The following is a 15,098-nucleotide window of genomic DNA, read 5'->3' as shown; positions in this document are numbered from 1 at the left end:
ACCGCGACTGGCCAAACGCGACGCGAGAGATTGCTCACGTGATCATAACTAGGACCCCAGCCGAGCTGGCAAGACCCTTAATACTTCATGGCGCTTCTTTTTAAGACCCCGGGACCAGTGACCGGCTCGCGTCCGGACCCTGAATACCCCATTCCGTTTCATCCTTCAGCAGCCTTTTTTTCATGAAGCTCGAGAGACGTTTCATTCACGAACCACATCTTCGTCTTCTCCTAGCGAATTTTCTGAACGTCGTTAACCCCAGAAAGCCCTCCGAAATGGGCCCGGGAAATGGAGATCTAGAATTGTTTCCGAGCCGGTAATTTGGACGTCGCGTGCCAGCATCGTGTTTGCTGCGCCACCGCCCCTAGGCGTCGTTGCTTCGGACCGCGTGTAGGATAGACAGCCTTACCATCGTCGTCGATGATGTTTCGCTCAACGGCCAGCCCTCAGCAGATGGTCGCCCCCGGCTCAGGTCGCAGCGATCCCAACCGAATCGTTCCCTACTTGACCCATCTCGAGACCCACCACGGCCAGCCCACGCCCGCCTCATCCCCGAATGCTAGGCGGACGCGGAAAAGCGAGAAGAAGATCCCTGAAAGGCCTCGTCCAGACAGGAGACGGGAGCCAGATGAGCCTCGATTCAACGTAGCGGCCCCTACGCACCCGAGAGGTGCTACTAGGAGAAGCAACAACTCGGCGGGGCGGGCAGCCCGGGTCCCTGTGCCTCCTCCGAATGCTGTCAGAGGTAAGATCCTTCAATTATCTGAGGCCGCATGCAATTAAGTATCGCAATAACCAGATTCGATGATACCTGACTATCCACCGCCATCGTTCCAGGAGGCACTCATGACACCGCCCTTCATCCCACCTCCACTCTCCGAAGCATCGACGGACGGACCACAGCAAGATACACCGGAAGTAGATCTAGCACCAGATACGTCATTCGCTCCCTCTGCCAACCATCCTGAACCCTTATCGCATGCTGCTGAGCCGACACAGCCCCCTTCATTGACGGTACAGACGGCAGTCGGCCCCTCAGGGTCACCTTTGTCGTCCCCCTCCTCGCAGCCAAGCAGTGATCAATCGGGCTCGTCTGGTTCAGGCTCCGATGAGTCATCCAGCAACACCTCCAGCGTCGAGATCGTCAACTACGATAACGTGAGCGAGGGCTGGGAGGCTGATCGCAGACGCGGTGTTCCGCTTACCGAGAGGATTGTACACGAGCGTCGCAGGCTGCTAGTTGCCGAAAGCACTACCAACCTTGTTTCCTGCCATCTCACGCCGTCTGATCATGCCGACACGTCGCACCATGCGGACACTGCAAGCACCCACGGTCTGTGTACTCATTGCGGGTCGCCCAAACCTTCGAGCGTCAATGGGCGCCAGCTTGCTCCTTCTCCAGATCTCACGGAATACGAGCCAGATGGTCTGACGCCTCCGAGCTCCCCTAAGAGCAAGAAAGGATGGAGAAAGCTTCTTCAGCCTATCATCGCCCACGATACCAAAGCTGTCCATGGTTCCGACTCTCCGCCGTCCCCCATGCCAAAATCGCCAACGACGACAGGGCCTCTCGGTCTAGGCTTCCTCCAGGGAGCATGGAGTAGTACACTTACACTCGCATCTACCAACGGTAGCTCTCCCTCCAAAGCAGCTGACAGCTCCTCACCATCGTCTATCAAGCGCAGAGAGACCTCGGGCGTTCGGAGGCTGTTTGCAAAGGGCAAGGATCGTGACTGGTCGCCACCGGCACCTCCGGACGCTGACGACGAGCCTTGGGAGGTGGTCAATCGTGCTTCCGTCCTTTGGGCAGAGGAGCAGGAACACAAGAGTGGCTCGCGATCTATTAGCCCAGTCTCGGAAGTATCGCAGGAGCACGGTTATGTTTCTCCTATGAGTCCCAGCCCGCGGTCTACTCGCAGGCAGGCTCTTGCTAGCCCGCAGACCACCCCGTTTCTCAATCGACCTATTCGGCATCCTGCGATGAACGGTAGCACTCTGACGTTACCCATGAACCATTCGGTTGTCTCCCTCCAGTCCAGCACCGCAGCGGGCTCCGGTGCTGGTCGACCATCCCCTACATCCGACCTAGGTGCGCATGATACCCAGAGCCAGAAGAAAGCGAAGAGGCCGCCGCCGCCACCGCCACCTCCGCGCCGCAAGGCTATGTCTACCACTATGAAGGCATCGCCCTCCGCTGTCTGGCTGCCGCTTATCGACACCCAGGCAGCGGCCAGTGTCAGAAGCTACGCAGAAGTCGCATCTCCAGCACAAACGCTGGCTAGCCCGATGACTGCGACTACGATTGTTACGCCCTACGAGCCTAGGCCATACCCCTCACTGCCCTCTCTACGTCCCAGCTCCCCGGACGGAGCTGAGACGACTTACAGTTTGCCCAGCCCGCCGCCCAGCGCAGGCCTTTATGGCTCCTTCAACGTCCCAATGTCTGTTCCCGTTCAAGATTCTGACGCTGTATCTATTGCTTCGAGCTATGCTGGCATGTCCTCGGCCCCAGCGACGCGCTACAACCCCGCTCAGACGCGCGTTCCTCCTCCGGTGGTGACCGTGACAGACAGCATGTCCACTATCTCCATCGAGTCTCCTTCCATCACGCCTCCCCGTACGCCTACCACTCCGACACACCCGCACCACTACCCAGGCCGGCCACTTCCGCAGCCGCCTCGCTCACAGCCACCGCACCAGCCACAGCCAGCATTACCGTGCAGGCAGCCTTCCCCACTCCGCACAACGGCCGCTGTTGCCTCGCCGGTTTCTCCGGCAGTCTCGCCCATCTCTGAGCACTCCTACTTCAGCGATCTGGACGACCTCGCGTCGAGGGTCATCGAAGGAGACCACAATGGCAGGAACTACGAGGTCGGTCCTTCTCGCTCGCCCGCTCACTAGAGACTCAATGCCCTTCTGCAGGACCTCATGCACATCTCCGAGTTCGCGCGCCCCGCCAACGCTGCGCAGGATCCGTTCGTCGTCGACGAGACGACGCTCAAGATCCCGCCCTCAGGGCGCGTCCGTGCCGAGCGGCGGCGCGCGAGGGACGGCCGCGTCAAGCTGAAGCTGACGCTCCTTGGCGAGCCCGTCGACAAGTGTGGCATCTGCCTCTCGCGGTTCAAGGACGCCGAGGTCGCGTGCCTCGGCACGCACTGCCAGCACGCGTGAGTGTTGCCCTAACCCGTGCCGCCCCCGTGACGCGACGCGCTAACCCGCTTTGGCTGCAGCTTCCATGAATACTGTCTCAAGCGGCGGCTCATCGAGAGTCGCAAGTGTCCGCTGTGTCTCATGACGATCTGAGGCGCCGGGCGTGCTGGACACGCCCGCGCCTCGCCATGATCGCTGTGAGCCAGACGGTCTAGACCGGCACGATCGTGACCATATATGCCCTGTACGGACGTTCAGCATATGCCGCAGTCCTGCTTCTATGCCTTTACGTCCTACCGTAAACCACACTTTACTCTTACACATTAAAGGTGAAGCTCATAGGGAATTTGGGTATCATCATGTCCTCCGCTAGCAGCGACCTTTTACTAGTAGAATACTAGCAAGCCTCCAGCACGATTTCTCCTGACTCTTTCTGCATCACGCGCGACTGTACGCCGTTGCAGACTGGGCGCTAGATGTCGACGGGCGAGCGTACGCGTTCTCCGTATGGTGATGCCACTCCCGCAGCTCTATCGCATGATCTTCCGGAGCGGGGAACGATTCGACGTAATGCAGGTCTGCCTCCGGTATGTCGCTACATGACACCACTCGTTAGCTTCTGAGGCGCACAATCCCGCGAGAATGAGCCACACGCACTCTTTGAGAGGCACGTCCTCGGTGTTCTTCCACCCTTTAAGCCCCGCCGCGAGCGGCCCGTTCATGCGCTCAAACTCCTGCATCGTGATGTCCTGCGTGTACCCGGAAAAGACAGACGAGCGGTTGTGGGCGAGCGGTCCGCCGAGGCCGCCCCACATGACGGTGTCCTTTCCGCTCGTACTCGTGCCCGCCCGGTTGTTTATGTTAGCGCCCACGGAGCGCAGGTTGAGTATGAAGCGCGAGATGAAGATGCAGTTCACATTATCGTTGAAGTAGTTAACCGGGTTAAGGTCCTGGAATTGATTATTCAGAAGTTGGCTCGGAAGAGGGCGAATGGAAAACGCACCGCAGAGGTGCTGTTGATAACCACAGCGAGGATGTTGAACACCAGAAGGGTCCTGAATTTTTATCAGCGAAATTGAGGCAACCTGGGACGAGAATACCTACCCGAAGTACAAAGTACCGTCACGAATCAGGAGCTGAGACAGTCCTGTCCCGGCCCCCGCTCGTCGGGCTGCCCTGTATATGCTGTATGTCTTAATCCATGTCATGATGAGGACAAGGCCGTCGGTGACTATCGCTATTGCGCGAGTGATGTCGCCGACTGAAGAGCATTCAGGCAGGAGATAACAGGCAACGATGACAGACACGTACATCTGGGGCGTGGTGAGTTAGAAGTAGCGAAATGCGAAACAGGCTATATTTACGCACTGAATATATAGTGTAATTGGCATTCCAATATCCTCCTCGCACCCGCCCCAAGGTGAAGGGTATTCATCGTCGAAGATTGGGGTGGCCTTGGCAACCCGATACTGTGCGCTGATCAGTGTGGCTTACGACTTCATACAGAGTGATGAGACATACCGCATTCAAGACAGGCGTGACCAGGCAGAATGGCAGAATGAATAAGAAAGGACGCAGCTCCCTACCCCAGATAGCCCAAACACGGAATGCACTGAATCCTAGAAGGGTTGTCAGCGTCCGGGACGAATGGCAAATACTGACGTGTCGCACCCGCGAAGACGAAGAGTGCGCTGAGATCGAATATGTTGTACGCTGTCTGGGAACGTTGGCACCTGTAAAATATACATGTCGGACATGTAGAGCAAGTATGACTGCACGAGGACTCACGCCTAGCAGAGATTAGCTTTTAAGAAGTCAGAATATACGACAGTACTTACTGTGAGTGATGGTGAGAACAAATTGGAAAATTCGACCACGTTCTTGATTAGACTGGCGTAGCGGTTCAAAAGAAACAATATTGTCGCTCCGGTGAGCTTGCGTCTCCAGACGAGGTTGATTTCGTCGCCAAACGTAATGATGTAGTCCCAGAACAAGATGACTGAGAAGCGTCAGGACATTTCCACTCTTGGGAGCAGTTTACTTACCTGCAGAAGAAACACCACAGTAGGCGACAGCTTGACTGTTCACCAAGCATAAATAGAGGGTTGCGTAGAGAGACGGCGACATACTCAGTGAAGAACGCGGAGAAGTCAGTTGCTGAGCTCATTGTCAATTCACCACGCCCGTCGAAGAGGGAGAGTGTTGACTACAGCTATCCCGCTAGAAGAAAATGGGTCTCGCAAACCGGAGGCCTTAGGCATATAAAGGATGTCCGATGATAAGGGAGGCAAGAACTCAGTTCCCTATGCTAGGCCAGTTAATGTCTTAGATCTCTCCACGCGGTCTCGCTGCAGCTCCGCGGGGTGCAACCGATCGACGATACTTTTGAAGCAGCGCATGCTTGGCTGTGCTCCCGGACCTATGCAATCCTCTATCTTCTGCAGATGACTGCAATTTCTGCTGCAGGCTCTCAGATCTCAGAGTGCGGCGCATCCTACGGCTGCGACGAGCCTTTCTCGCGAAGTGCTCATCGCATGTTTCAGTTGGGCGTAAGGCGGAAGCAGCTTAGAAGCCCGTGACTAAAATACATGGGAGTTTTCGCCCATTCAGGGTGTGGTAGATACGGTCTTGCTTTGACCGGCGGTGTAGCATATCATTATCTCTGCACTGGGAGCCATGGCAATGTCAGACCAAGTACTACTGCGAACGAAGGCTGACCTTCCTGCTAATTCCCGATGGTCTCCGCATGTACAGTGGATACGAAGGTTCAACAGCAACAGCTGGAACTAGGGTTGGATACGACGGAGAACGGACGAATCGAAGTCGACTATGGAAAGTACATAGTTCGACCGAGAGTCAGCGATAGATAGGGGTCTTGTTTAATCAAATTTGGTTTAATTTTCTCCCAAAATAGCCGCACTTACAGTTCTCACACAAGGAGGTTTCGTCATGGCAAGGGGGTACGTTTAGGCTAGACGCCAGGCCGACCGAACGGAACCCTAACCCGAGCGTGCTTTTAGGCCTTGCACAGTGGTACCCGGCTGTTTTCCTCAGTTTGTGCAGCGTATTTTTGTTATAATTGGATAGGTCGCGCGGAGTGTGGCCAGCCCCGCTACCCTCTTCTCGAGTTCGTGTGTTTCGAACAGACAATGTTGTCAAGAATACGTGAATCGATAAAAGACTTGAGTTGTCGAGCACTCCGTTTTCCTCTCTTGGCTGATTCAAAAGGATTTCTTTGACGTATGTGGCGACGGAGAGGAGAGCTTAATGTTTGCCCGGGTGTAATTCCCTCTATCAATTTGTTTTAAGGCGGTAGTGAGAGCGACTGTCAACGGTCAGGGGTGTTCGTAGGAATCGCATATCACTTAGAGCCTGCCAATCAACCTCCATGGTACTGCCTAGCTTTTGTTTGTCTGTAGCTTTAGTCCGTGCACTGAGTCTCGAAACATAGCCATGCACAAGCTTGCGCTGCGCGCGAGAACAGCTAAAAGATGTGACACAGTCACGAACGTCAAACCGTGGGATCATTACACTGGCAGAGGCCCGTCGCGGGGCAAGGCCAGTTGTCTTAAGGGTGGCGAAAATAACGTGAGTCAGGAACGACAAACAGATAGCTTTTAAAATTTTGAGAATAATTCTTTAAATACTATAGGAACACTTCAAATGTAGCTATACAACTTTGATACGCTTTTCAGCGACGCACAGATATGACTGGTTTACGATGTGGAGGCCCGCAAGATGTGCTTAGACGCTACCCGACGCGCGCACAAGGCTCCGTAGAGCCTTTCTCCCGCGAGCAAGGAGCTCCGGAGGGTAGCGGAGGGCACCCGGGCACTCCTTTCCCCCCTCCCTTCTCTCGTCTCGGCTGACCCTGACCCTGGGAAGCTACCCGGCAAGGGTCCTCGTTGTGCCGGTCAGTGACTGGTCAGTGACTGGTCACTCTGGTCAATGACTGGTCAGTGACCGAGTCAGACATGACCGTGACTGGCCGGTTTTCCGGGTCCCACCTTGGCAGCCAACCATATCGCAGGGCGCCATCAGGCCCTGCCATTCCACTGGGGTCTGTCCCCCCAAGCGCTCGACCCCGGCATTTCGCTTGCGTGGGATCACGAAACCGCCCAGTCATTGACTGTAACTCGGTCATTGACCCATCAGTGACCAGCTGTCAGTCAATGACCGTGACTGGGATGACTCGGTCATTGACTGCCCAACGCTGAGTCGCCTCCGCAGGCAGCGGGACGCTGAACTTCCGCCGGGTTTCACCTGAGAAAATCCATAGACAAAATTCCATCTTCCGCCGGCTCTAGGGCTTTTTGATCGGTTCAGCCCGATTCAATTTCAATTTGCCTTCGCGCATAACTTTGGACCTTGTCTAACCATTTTAGGGCAATTTCTTTAGGAAAAAGCGCTTGTTTAACAAAACAGGCAGCATTCATTTTCAATACTTAATAGTAATTACCAGCCGCCGTCACTCAGCTAAAAATCAATAAGCTGCACTCTACTTAGTCGCCAGCATCGCAAATATGGCGAAGCACGTATAAATGCAGTCAGTGTTCCTCGGGACAAAGTCGAGAAAGGCTGTAGTAGTTGTACCTTCCTGCACGTGCTGAATTCCCAGAACGGCAATATGCAGTCATTGTTCGTGCCACACCGGTACCGTCCTTTGTTCTGACTCGCCACCAACCACCCCGCTGCGCTGGGGCGGTGCGCAGGACCAACCCGAATAAATCACTTGCAGCGGACGTTCTGCGAACTCTTTCTTGTATTCGTACCCAAAACTCTCCAAGTCGGCCGTTGCAAAGACGAGAACCATGAGCTTCAGCTTCGGCCTGCCTGCGACAAATGCTTGGGTGGCAGGAACTCCCCAGGCTGTGACGTGGGTCACACAAGTCGGTAATGCTACGGATTCGAACACACCGCCGACGGGTCAAGGTAAGCTATAACCCATTCTTTCCCCTTCCCTGGCGTTCAAGGCGACGCCACAACCCCGTTGTTACTCACAGCGCAGCATGTCCAACCACCCAACCCCTTTTTGCAACGACCAGCAATGGTCCCGCATTTCCCCACATCTCGGTCGCACTCTTTTGCATCTTTCGTGCCTCTCGCCTCCATACCACGGCCTGTATGGACGGCACAACCACAGCTCAACGCCGCTTGGCTACAGTCGCTCCCACAGCCACGGCCTATCTGGGATCGCTTCCGTCCTCCAAGTCCCGATCTTTGGTTAGAAAGCGACGTCACTGTGAGCTTCCGCCCCATCTCTCACTAAATCACGGAGTTTGTTGATGCGTCGTATGGTCTTGGTGTGCGTATGCAGTGCAAAGGATGTCTCAACCTCAACGTGCGATGCAGCGCGAATGACCTACCGCAAGAGCTCACTGACATGATCTTCGATTTTATTGAGGACAAGCGTAGCCTGGCTGCGTGCGCTCTCGTCTGCAAGTCGTGGACGGCGTGGAGTACGCGCTTGTACTTCCGTTCGTTTGAGGTCGCAAGGCCGAGCGTTATCGCTCTACATGACTACTTACAGTTGACAGACAGAGCGCGCGATAGCATCAGGCACCTGATCCTCAAGTCGATAGACGGATGGGCGGGTGGACGAGTACGCGGACTAGGTTCAGGCGTACCTGATGCGGACATCGTCGTTCAGACGTTCTCGGTGGAGGAGCTTTTGGCAATTCTACGACTGTTGCCCAAATTAGAATCTCTGGAACTCTGCTCCTTGCCGGTTTATTTGGACCTCTGGACCCTACCTCTCCTCGGGTGGCCGGCCGACTTTCACCCCGTTGACCCCCAGTTACCGCTCATCAGGAATATGCGCCTATCGCTGAAGTCACTTCGCCTCGTCAACATGGCTTCGTTCGTCGGGGATATATCTTGTCTCCTCGCATTCCTGAGCGCTTTTGAAAGCATCGACGACTTACATTTCACCGACGAGTATGTCCCAAACCTCACAAACCGCCCCCTCGGTCGCGACATATCGTATATGGGACCCTTCAACATGGAACGACTGAGCCCTCTGCTTACTAAGAGGCTGTACATTAGTACATTCCGTCCCACATCGTTCATGACGATGATTAACGTATTGACGGACACGGTCGAGAGCGCTACTCTTGAGCGCCTAGAGTTGGAGCCTACCGACGGAGGGATGCGCAGCTTTACTGTTCAAGCTACCGCCGCATTTCTCGCTCGCGTCCCGGATCTGCAGGAGCTTATACTTCACATACCTACCCACCGCCTCACAGACTGGGCTACTCGTACGTCCCCCAGTGCCACTTTGTCGCAGAATGCTGACAGTTACCCTTCATAAAACTGCGGTTCTGTCTGCGTATGCAGAATCCTTCACACTGCCAAACCTCTCACAATACCTGAACCTGAGAAGTGTGTCTGTGTACGACCTACCCATCCACGATCTGATGGCACCATCGACGCTGATTTCGCTCGCGCACAAGGTCCTCGACGAGGTCGGCGCGATGCTCGAGAGCGCGCCGCGGGGCGCGCTCACGCACGTCCACCTCGGCTTCAGCCCCGGGCGCGTGCTCATCCCCCTCACCGCGACATCGCACCACCAAACGTCGTTTGCAAGGTACAATTGGCGCCGCTTTCTCTGCGGGCGTTGCTTCCAGGCGGATACCTTCCGCGAGCTCAGTTTCGACGGGATATATTCGACGGTGTGGGCCGAGGCGCGTCTCCGCGGCGCGGACGAGATACACGCCGTGGCGGACGTAATGGGGGCGCGTTAGGCCTTGGTTTCTCTTCGTCTTCTTGGTTGTAAAATTTTGTGGGATTGTGCTGTGCTTCGTTGATATCTGGATTGGATGGATGGATCAGACCTTGGGCGCTGATGACAAGCCATACTGTAGTTCAACACTACATTTACACAGGAATATTAATGAGGTGCATTTAAATTTGTGTGTTTTCCCATGCGTGTTATTCAATCGAAAGACGCGATGGATGCCAACTTCGTCCCCAAGCTGACTTCACCAACGGGAAACATATCGAAACTTCTGCGCAGCGCATCTGCGATTTAGCTCTCAAGGCGGAGCGCGGAGAAGCGACTAAAAGTACTATAGCTACAGCGCAGGGGCAATGTATATAGAAGTTGATAGGGGCGCTTGGGTACCGGTAACTACTGCCATCCGAGGAGCCGCGGACGAAACCTGAGGAAGCGATAGAGCTAATAAACGGCATCGTCCATGCGATCATCTTTGGCTTGCGGCATTGTCACGTAGCCAGCAGGCAGGGGTTGCATCTAATTAACTCTCATTGCCGAGAAGAGAGGCTGTGCAGCCGTCGCGGTCGCGTTCGAAGCGGGTGTCTCCGCGGAAAAGGCTTGCCACTGCGAGTCGTTGTGAACGCTGCGCCCCGCAATGAAAGATATAGAAGTGATGCTCGAGCCGCTCCTCCGCGCTTCGTTTGGCATCAGAGCCATGGCTGGAGCGGGTCCAGACGATGACAGGAGGCCTGAGGCAAGCTGGGCAGCGATGCATGTGGCATTCCTAATGATCAGCGAAAACAGACGCAGCCTTTTCTCGCGCCAGTTTTTGCTAGCAACCCTCCCTTTCGCTGCTTAGCATGTGGATGCTCCCCGTTCGCGCTGCACTGGGAGAGATGACACCTCAACAGCAGGAAAGTAATTGGCTGGGAAAGCCGAGACAAAAATGGATCAGATAAACTGAGAATACTACAAAGATGCTTCGTGCTCCCTGAGTAGTATAAGACGGTGTCGGCGTCTTCGTGCTTGTTCGTCGATCTGAAAGCCGGAAAACAGGATTCAAGACTAATGTATCAATGACAAAGACCGTATATATCACTTCTAAGCTCATCCTCGACCTTAGCCTCGACAACCATGCCACTTTTCCTTTCTGTTCGGCAGATCAAGCACGCCTCGTGGTACAGAGTAAGGAGGGTTGTTCAGCAATTCTCAGATGGACTCTCAGTCACTAGCTGGAGATGTAGAGGCAAACGACCTCCGTGATGTATCATGTTTCGTAATTGGGGCGTCCCATTTTGTTGGAATCTGGGAGCAAATACCTGGATCAGAATATTTTATTTTTGCCCTGTAGGGTAGAAAGATATATGAGATTCCGTGCCTTGAGAGGGAAAGGCCCTTTGATAAGTGTTCAAAGCCTTGCACCTCATTAATGTTCCTGCGTAAATGTAGTGTTGAACTACAGTACAGTACTTTTACGACCGTAGCGGATGTCACACGTCACACCGGTTTTCGGCTGACACCGCCAATAATATTTTCTCGATTTATGGCAATTTTGGCGACTTGTCGGAAAAACTCATTTTGGGCACTTTCATCCGCTACGGTCGTAAAAGTACAGTATGGCTTGCCATCAGCGCCCAAGGTCTGATCCATCCATCCAATCCAGATGTCAACGAAGCACAGCACAATCCCACAAAATTTTGCAAGCTACGGCTGCGGTACAGCACTCTCGTGCAGTGACTGCAGACTATTTGAAGATTCCCTATAGCGATCGCTGTGTTGCGGATGCCGCAGCGCGGCAAGGATCCCTCTTAAGGACTGTCGCTCTGCTGCTCCAAGTTCGCAACCATCAAGCGCGTCTCTTCGCTTGAAATAATGCGCATCCACGCCATGAAGCTCGCAATAAGCTCGAGAATAATACCGCAAAGTGTGGACTGATGAATGAAACACATCCGTCGCTTGCCCGCTCCGAGTCCCGGGCCCACAGTTGTATATCGGCGGGTACCCGGTCGCCGCTCTGAGCAGTACCTCTCTGCGGAGGGCGTATGCGCAGTCGGAAGCATAAGCCCAGGTGCGGCAGCGCTCGACGAGGCTCGGGATGAGGGGTTTCCACGCGACGTAGTGTTCCTCGCTGACGTAGGTGTGGTACACCTTGGGGATCCTTGAGATGCGGGATGATGCAGAACGCGAGGCTATCATAGAGGCAGAGCACGAAGTCGTCTGCGAAGACGCTGAACGCTGCAGCGTAAGCCAGAGGTTTGCCAGGAACGAAACAGTGTCAATTTCGCCGGGCGTGCCACGTCTTCCCGCCCTGCATCATCGCACTCTCGAGAGAAATTGTCTGAGTGAGATCTAGAATCTGCGTTAGGGACTTCGTTTTGCGCGCCTTTGCTTCTCGCGTTCGGAAAATGCAGGGCCTATATGGCTCTACCCTTGCTGCACCAGTGGATATGAAGACGCGGGAGCCGGTCGAGATCGACATGGTGGATTTTGATCACACGGGAAGCCAGCCTTTGCTTGTGTATTACGACTAGGAAGCACGTTACGTTTTGAGACTATCTCGAGACAATAATGTGAGACAAAATCACGCAGTAAGGGAGTGCAAAGCAAGTTACGGGCACGCAAGCTTCGCAGCAAGGACCATAATTCTTTTTCGTATTGACATCAATCTACAAGAGCACGCCTTCGACGAGGTCCGATGTAGCAGAGTAGATAAAGCTGTGACGGGTATTATGGCTCGCATGATACTACGAGCCCTTAAACCGTCACGCCTGTACCAACCGCATTCGCGGAAAGCTTCACAAATGAGCTTCCTGGTGAGTGTCCAAGGTGGGAAATGCTCAGGTTTCTCGCTTCGAATCGTCAACTAGACGTCGCCTCATCGGCACTGTTGAGAATGATTCAAGAGTTTATTTGCATGATATAAAGGAATAGGACGCGACATGAGTGATATGTTAATGAATAATCGAGTGGGAGTGCTGGAGGTAGCGGTCAGCGAAACCAGAGATTAGGGGCAATCGGCACGTACCGGCAATGGCCAGATCAATTGGCCTCCAAAATCGGCGGCACACGATATCCAACGCTTTCCTCCTCTCCCTTCTCCTGAACTCGCTGGTATTTACTGCTTTTGCTTCAGACTCGCTCCGTGACTGCGATGCCTTTGTAGCTAGTACGCCGCGATAAACTCAGCGGCCCGGCTGCGCATGCGCTACGACGCATCCTTCCGAGAGTCGTGGCTCCCGGTACAACCCACAAACATCTGCGCAGTCTCTTCTCGCTGACTCAAATCCAGCGACGTACGGGACGCAATGATGGTATTCCGGAGATGAGTCACTACGCATACACACCGCAGTACTCTGGCGACGCGCGTCGCCATCCGCTCCCGACACGGCTCCGGGCGAATCATAAAACGACTGCTGCGGCTGCGCTTCTGCGAGAAGGTATAAAAGGGTCCCTCCAACGCCCCCTCACCCACCTTTCGATAGCACATCTACCATGTCCAACGTTACTTTCAAGTTCATCAACTCGTCTGACGGCTTTAGCCGTCGCATGTCATTCCTCGCTGTGCCCACTTGGGCCAATCTTTCCGGTAAGCTTGAGAGCTGCTACACCATCCCTAAGGACCGCATCGTCATCTCGTACATCGATATCGACGGCGACGACATTGTCGTCAGTTCGGACGAGGAGCTCCAAGACTGTATTAAGTCAGTCGCCTCCGCTGTTGCTGGGGGCGACGATCAGTCTGGCGAGGCTGCAAAGGTCGTGCGCTGCAAGGTCCACGACCTCAGCGTCCTGCGTAGCGCCGGGACAGAGAGTTCCTCTACTCGATCCTTTGTCGCAATTGATGTCAACAACGCCTCTGAGATCGCGTCGTCCACTACCGTTGAGTCCACTGGCGATCCTGCCGAGTCAGGTAAGGAGAATGAAGTAGAGATGGAGAAGGGCAATGATAAGGATCAAGGCGATACCAGCGGCGCGCAGAACAGGTATACCATCTCCATGTCATCTTTCACAGTTGTCGGCGATGCTGACGACAGCTCTAGCACCACTCATACACGCGCTAACCAAGAAGCTGACGCTGAGTCCGATGTCGTCGACTACATGGAGATTGATCGCGCTCTCCGGGACGTTGACGAGATCAGCGAATCCAGCATCTCTGGCGACGATGAGGACGATGCCGACGTGGCGCTCCTCGTTCTCGACCTCACCGGCCGCCCTCGCTTCGGCCGCCACGGATACAATCGTCACGGGCACCACCATGGTCACCACCACGGTCACCACCATGGCCACCACGGCTTCATGCGCGGTGCCTTCCGCTTCGACCCGCGCGGCCGTGGCCGTGGCTTCGGGCCCATGTCCTCTCCGTTCATCCCGCCGACCGACTCGCCCGCCGGCCCACCGCCGCATATGTTCGGCATCTTCCACGATTACCGCGGTCGTATCCGTGGCGGCTTCACCCGCGGACGCGGTGGGGGCAGGGGCGGACACCATGCACACGAACACCGTGCACATGGGCCTGGGCATCATGCACACGAACATCAAACGCCCTCGCCTCCCCCGCCGCATCATCATCATCACCATCACCACCACTTCGGTCCGACTGGCATGCCCATGCGGCCCCCGCCCCCGCCGGGCTTCTTCCCTAACATGCAGCCTGCCTCGCCCATGACAGCCCCGCCCGCTGCGGCCGCCTAAACAGATGCTGAGTAACGTCGTCAGCTTTTGGTTCAGAGGATTGGTAATCGGTAACAGGATATCCGGATAATTTTTTAAGGGTCGTCTCTACTCTCGTGAAGGGAAGAGACAGTGCGGGATTACGCGAGAGGAGAAAAGAGGGGAGAAAAGCAATAAACGAATGTATTTATTGTGATATGAAACTGGTTGTGAATTTTTTTCTTTGCCGCGTGAAAGAATATGTAGCACTGTGTCGCTAACCATACTATAACTCCATAATTAGCGCGCATATATGCAGCTTTATATGTAGGGAACGCCGTCCCATCGTCTTAGAACCTTCGCTCAACGACAATTGGCAGCTCCGCCACTAGGAGGTTAAACCTATCCTCCATGACGTGCTCCCAGCGCGTAGGGTCGAAGTCCTTGCGGAACCGCAGCTGTAACCGCTGGAGCATGTGCACTGCGACAACTTTCATCTCAAGCATCGCGAGGTTCTTGCCGACGCAGTTCCGCGGGCCGAACGAGAACGGCACAAATGCGTTCATGTCGTGCGTGAGCACTT

At 54.8% G+C, this 15,098-nt stretch overlaps 4 protein-coding genes across 4 annotated transcripts; 3 read left to right on the top strand and 1 right to left on the bottom strand.

Moving 5' to 3' along the window:
* Positions 1 to 147: 147 nt before the first annotated feature.
* Positions 148 to 3,185, top strand: PHACADRAFT_251172 (uncharacterized protein). Its single transcript, XM_007392789.1, has one exon. It carries the CDS (start codon positions 847 to 849, stop codon positions 2,899 to 2,901), a length of 2,055 nt encoding a protein of 684 aa, XP_007392851.1. The 5' UTR covers positions 148 to 846; the 3' UTR covers positions 2,902 to 3,185.
* A 403-nt stretch (positions 3,186 to 3,588) lies between these two features.
* PHACADRAFT_26171 (uncharacterized protein) lies at positions 3,589 to 5,317 on the bottom strand (the record flags this gene model as incomplete). The annotated part of the gene is made up of 12 exons (XM_007392644.1): positions 3,589 to 3,745; positions 3,808 to 4,100; positions 4,154 to 4,205; positions 4,255 to 4,411; positions 4,462 to 4,463; positions 4,519 to 4,619; positions 4,672 to 4,769; positions 4,813 to 4,883; positions 4,939 to 4,940; positions 4,989 to 5,149; positions 5,196 to 5,230; positions 5,280 to 5,317. 12 exons carry the CDS (start codon positions 5,315 to 5,317, stop codon positions 3,589 to 3,591), a joined length of 1,167 nt encoding a protein of 388 aa, XP_007392706.1.
* Positions 5,318 to 8,457: 3,140 nt separating this feature from the next.
* PHACADRAFT_251170 (uncharacterized protein) lies at positions 8,458 to 10,065 on the top strand. Its single transcript, XM_007392788.1, has one exon. The coding sequence runs from the start codon at positions 8,462 to 8,464 to the stop codon at positions 9,458 to 9,460; it is 999 nt and encodes a 332-aa protein (XP_007392850.1). The 5' UTR covers positions 8,458 to 8,461; the 3' UTR covers positions 9,461 to 10,065.
* A 2,868-nt stretch (positions 10,066 to 12,933) lies between these two features.
* Positions 12,934 to 14,557, top strand: PHACADRAFT_182033 (uncharacterized protein; the record flags this gene model as incomplete). Its single annotated transcript, XM_007392787.1, has 1 exon — positions 12,934 to 14,557. The coding sequence occupies exon 1, from the start codon at positions 13,358 to 13,360 to the stop codon at positions 14,555 to 14,557; it is 1,200 nt and encodes a 399-aa protein (XP_007392849.1). The 5' UTR covers positions 12,934 to 13,357.
* Between the last annotated feature and the right edge of the window lie 541 nt (positions 14,558 to 15,098).

This window comes from Phanerochaete carnosa, assembly GCF_000300595.1.
Source record: "Phanerochaete carnosa HHB-10118-sp unplaced genomic scaffold PHACAscaffold_3, whole genome shotgun sequence".
Classification (NCBI taxonomy): Eukaryota; Fungi; Basidiomycota; class Agaricomycetes; order Polyporales; family Phanerochaetaceae; genus Phanerochaete; species Phanerochaete carnosa.
This window is presented reverse-complemented; position numbering and strand designations above follow the sequence as displayed.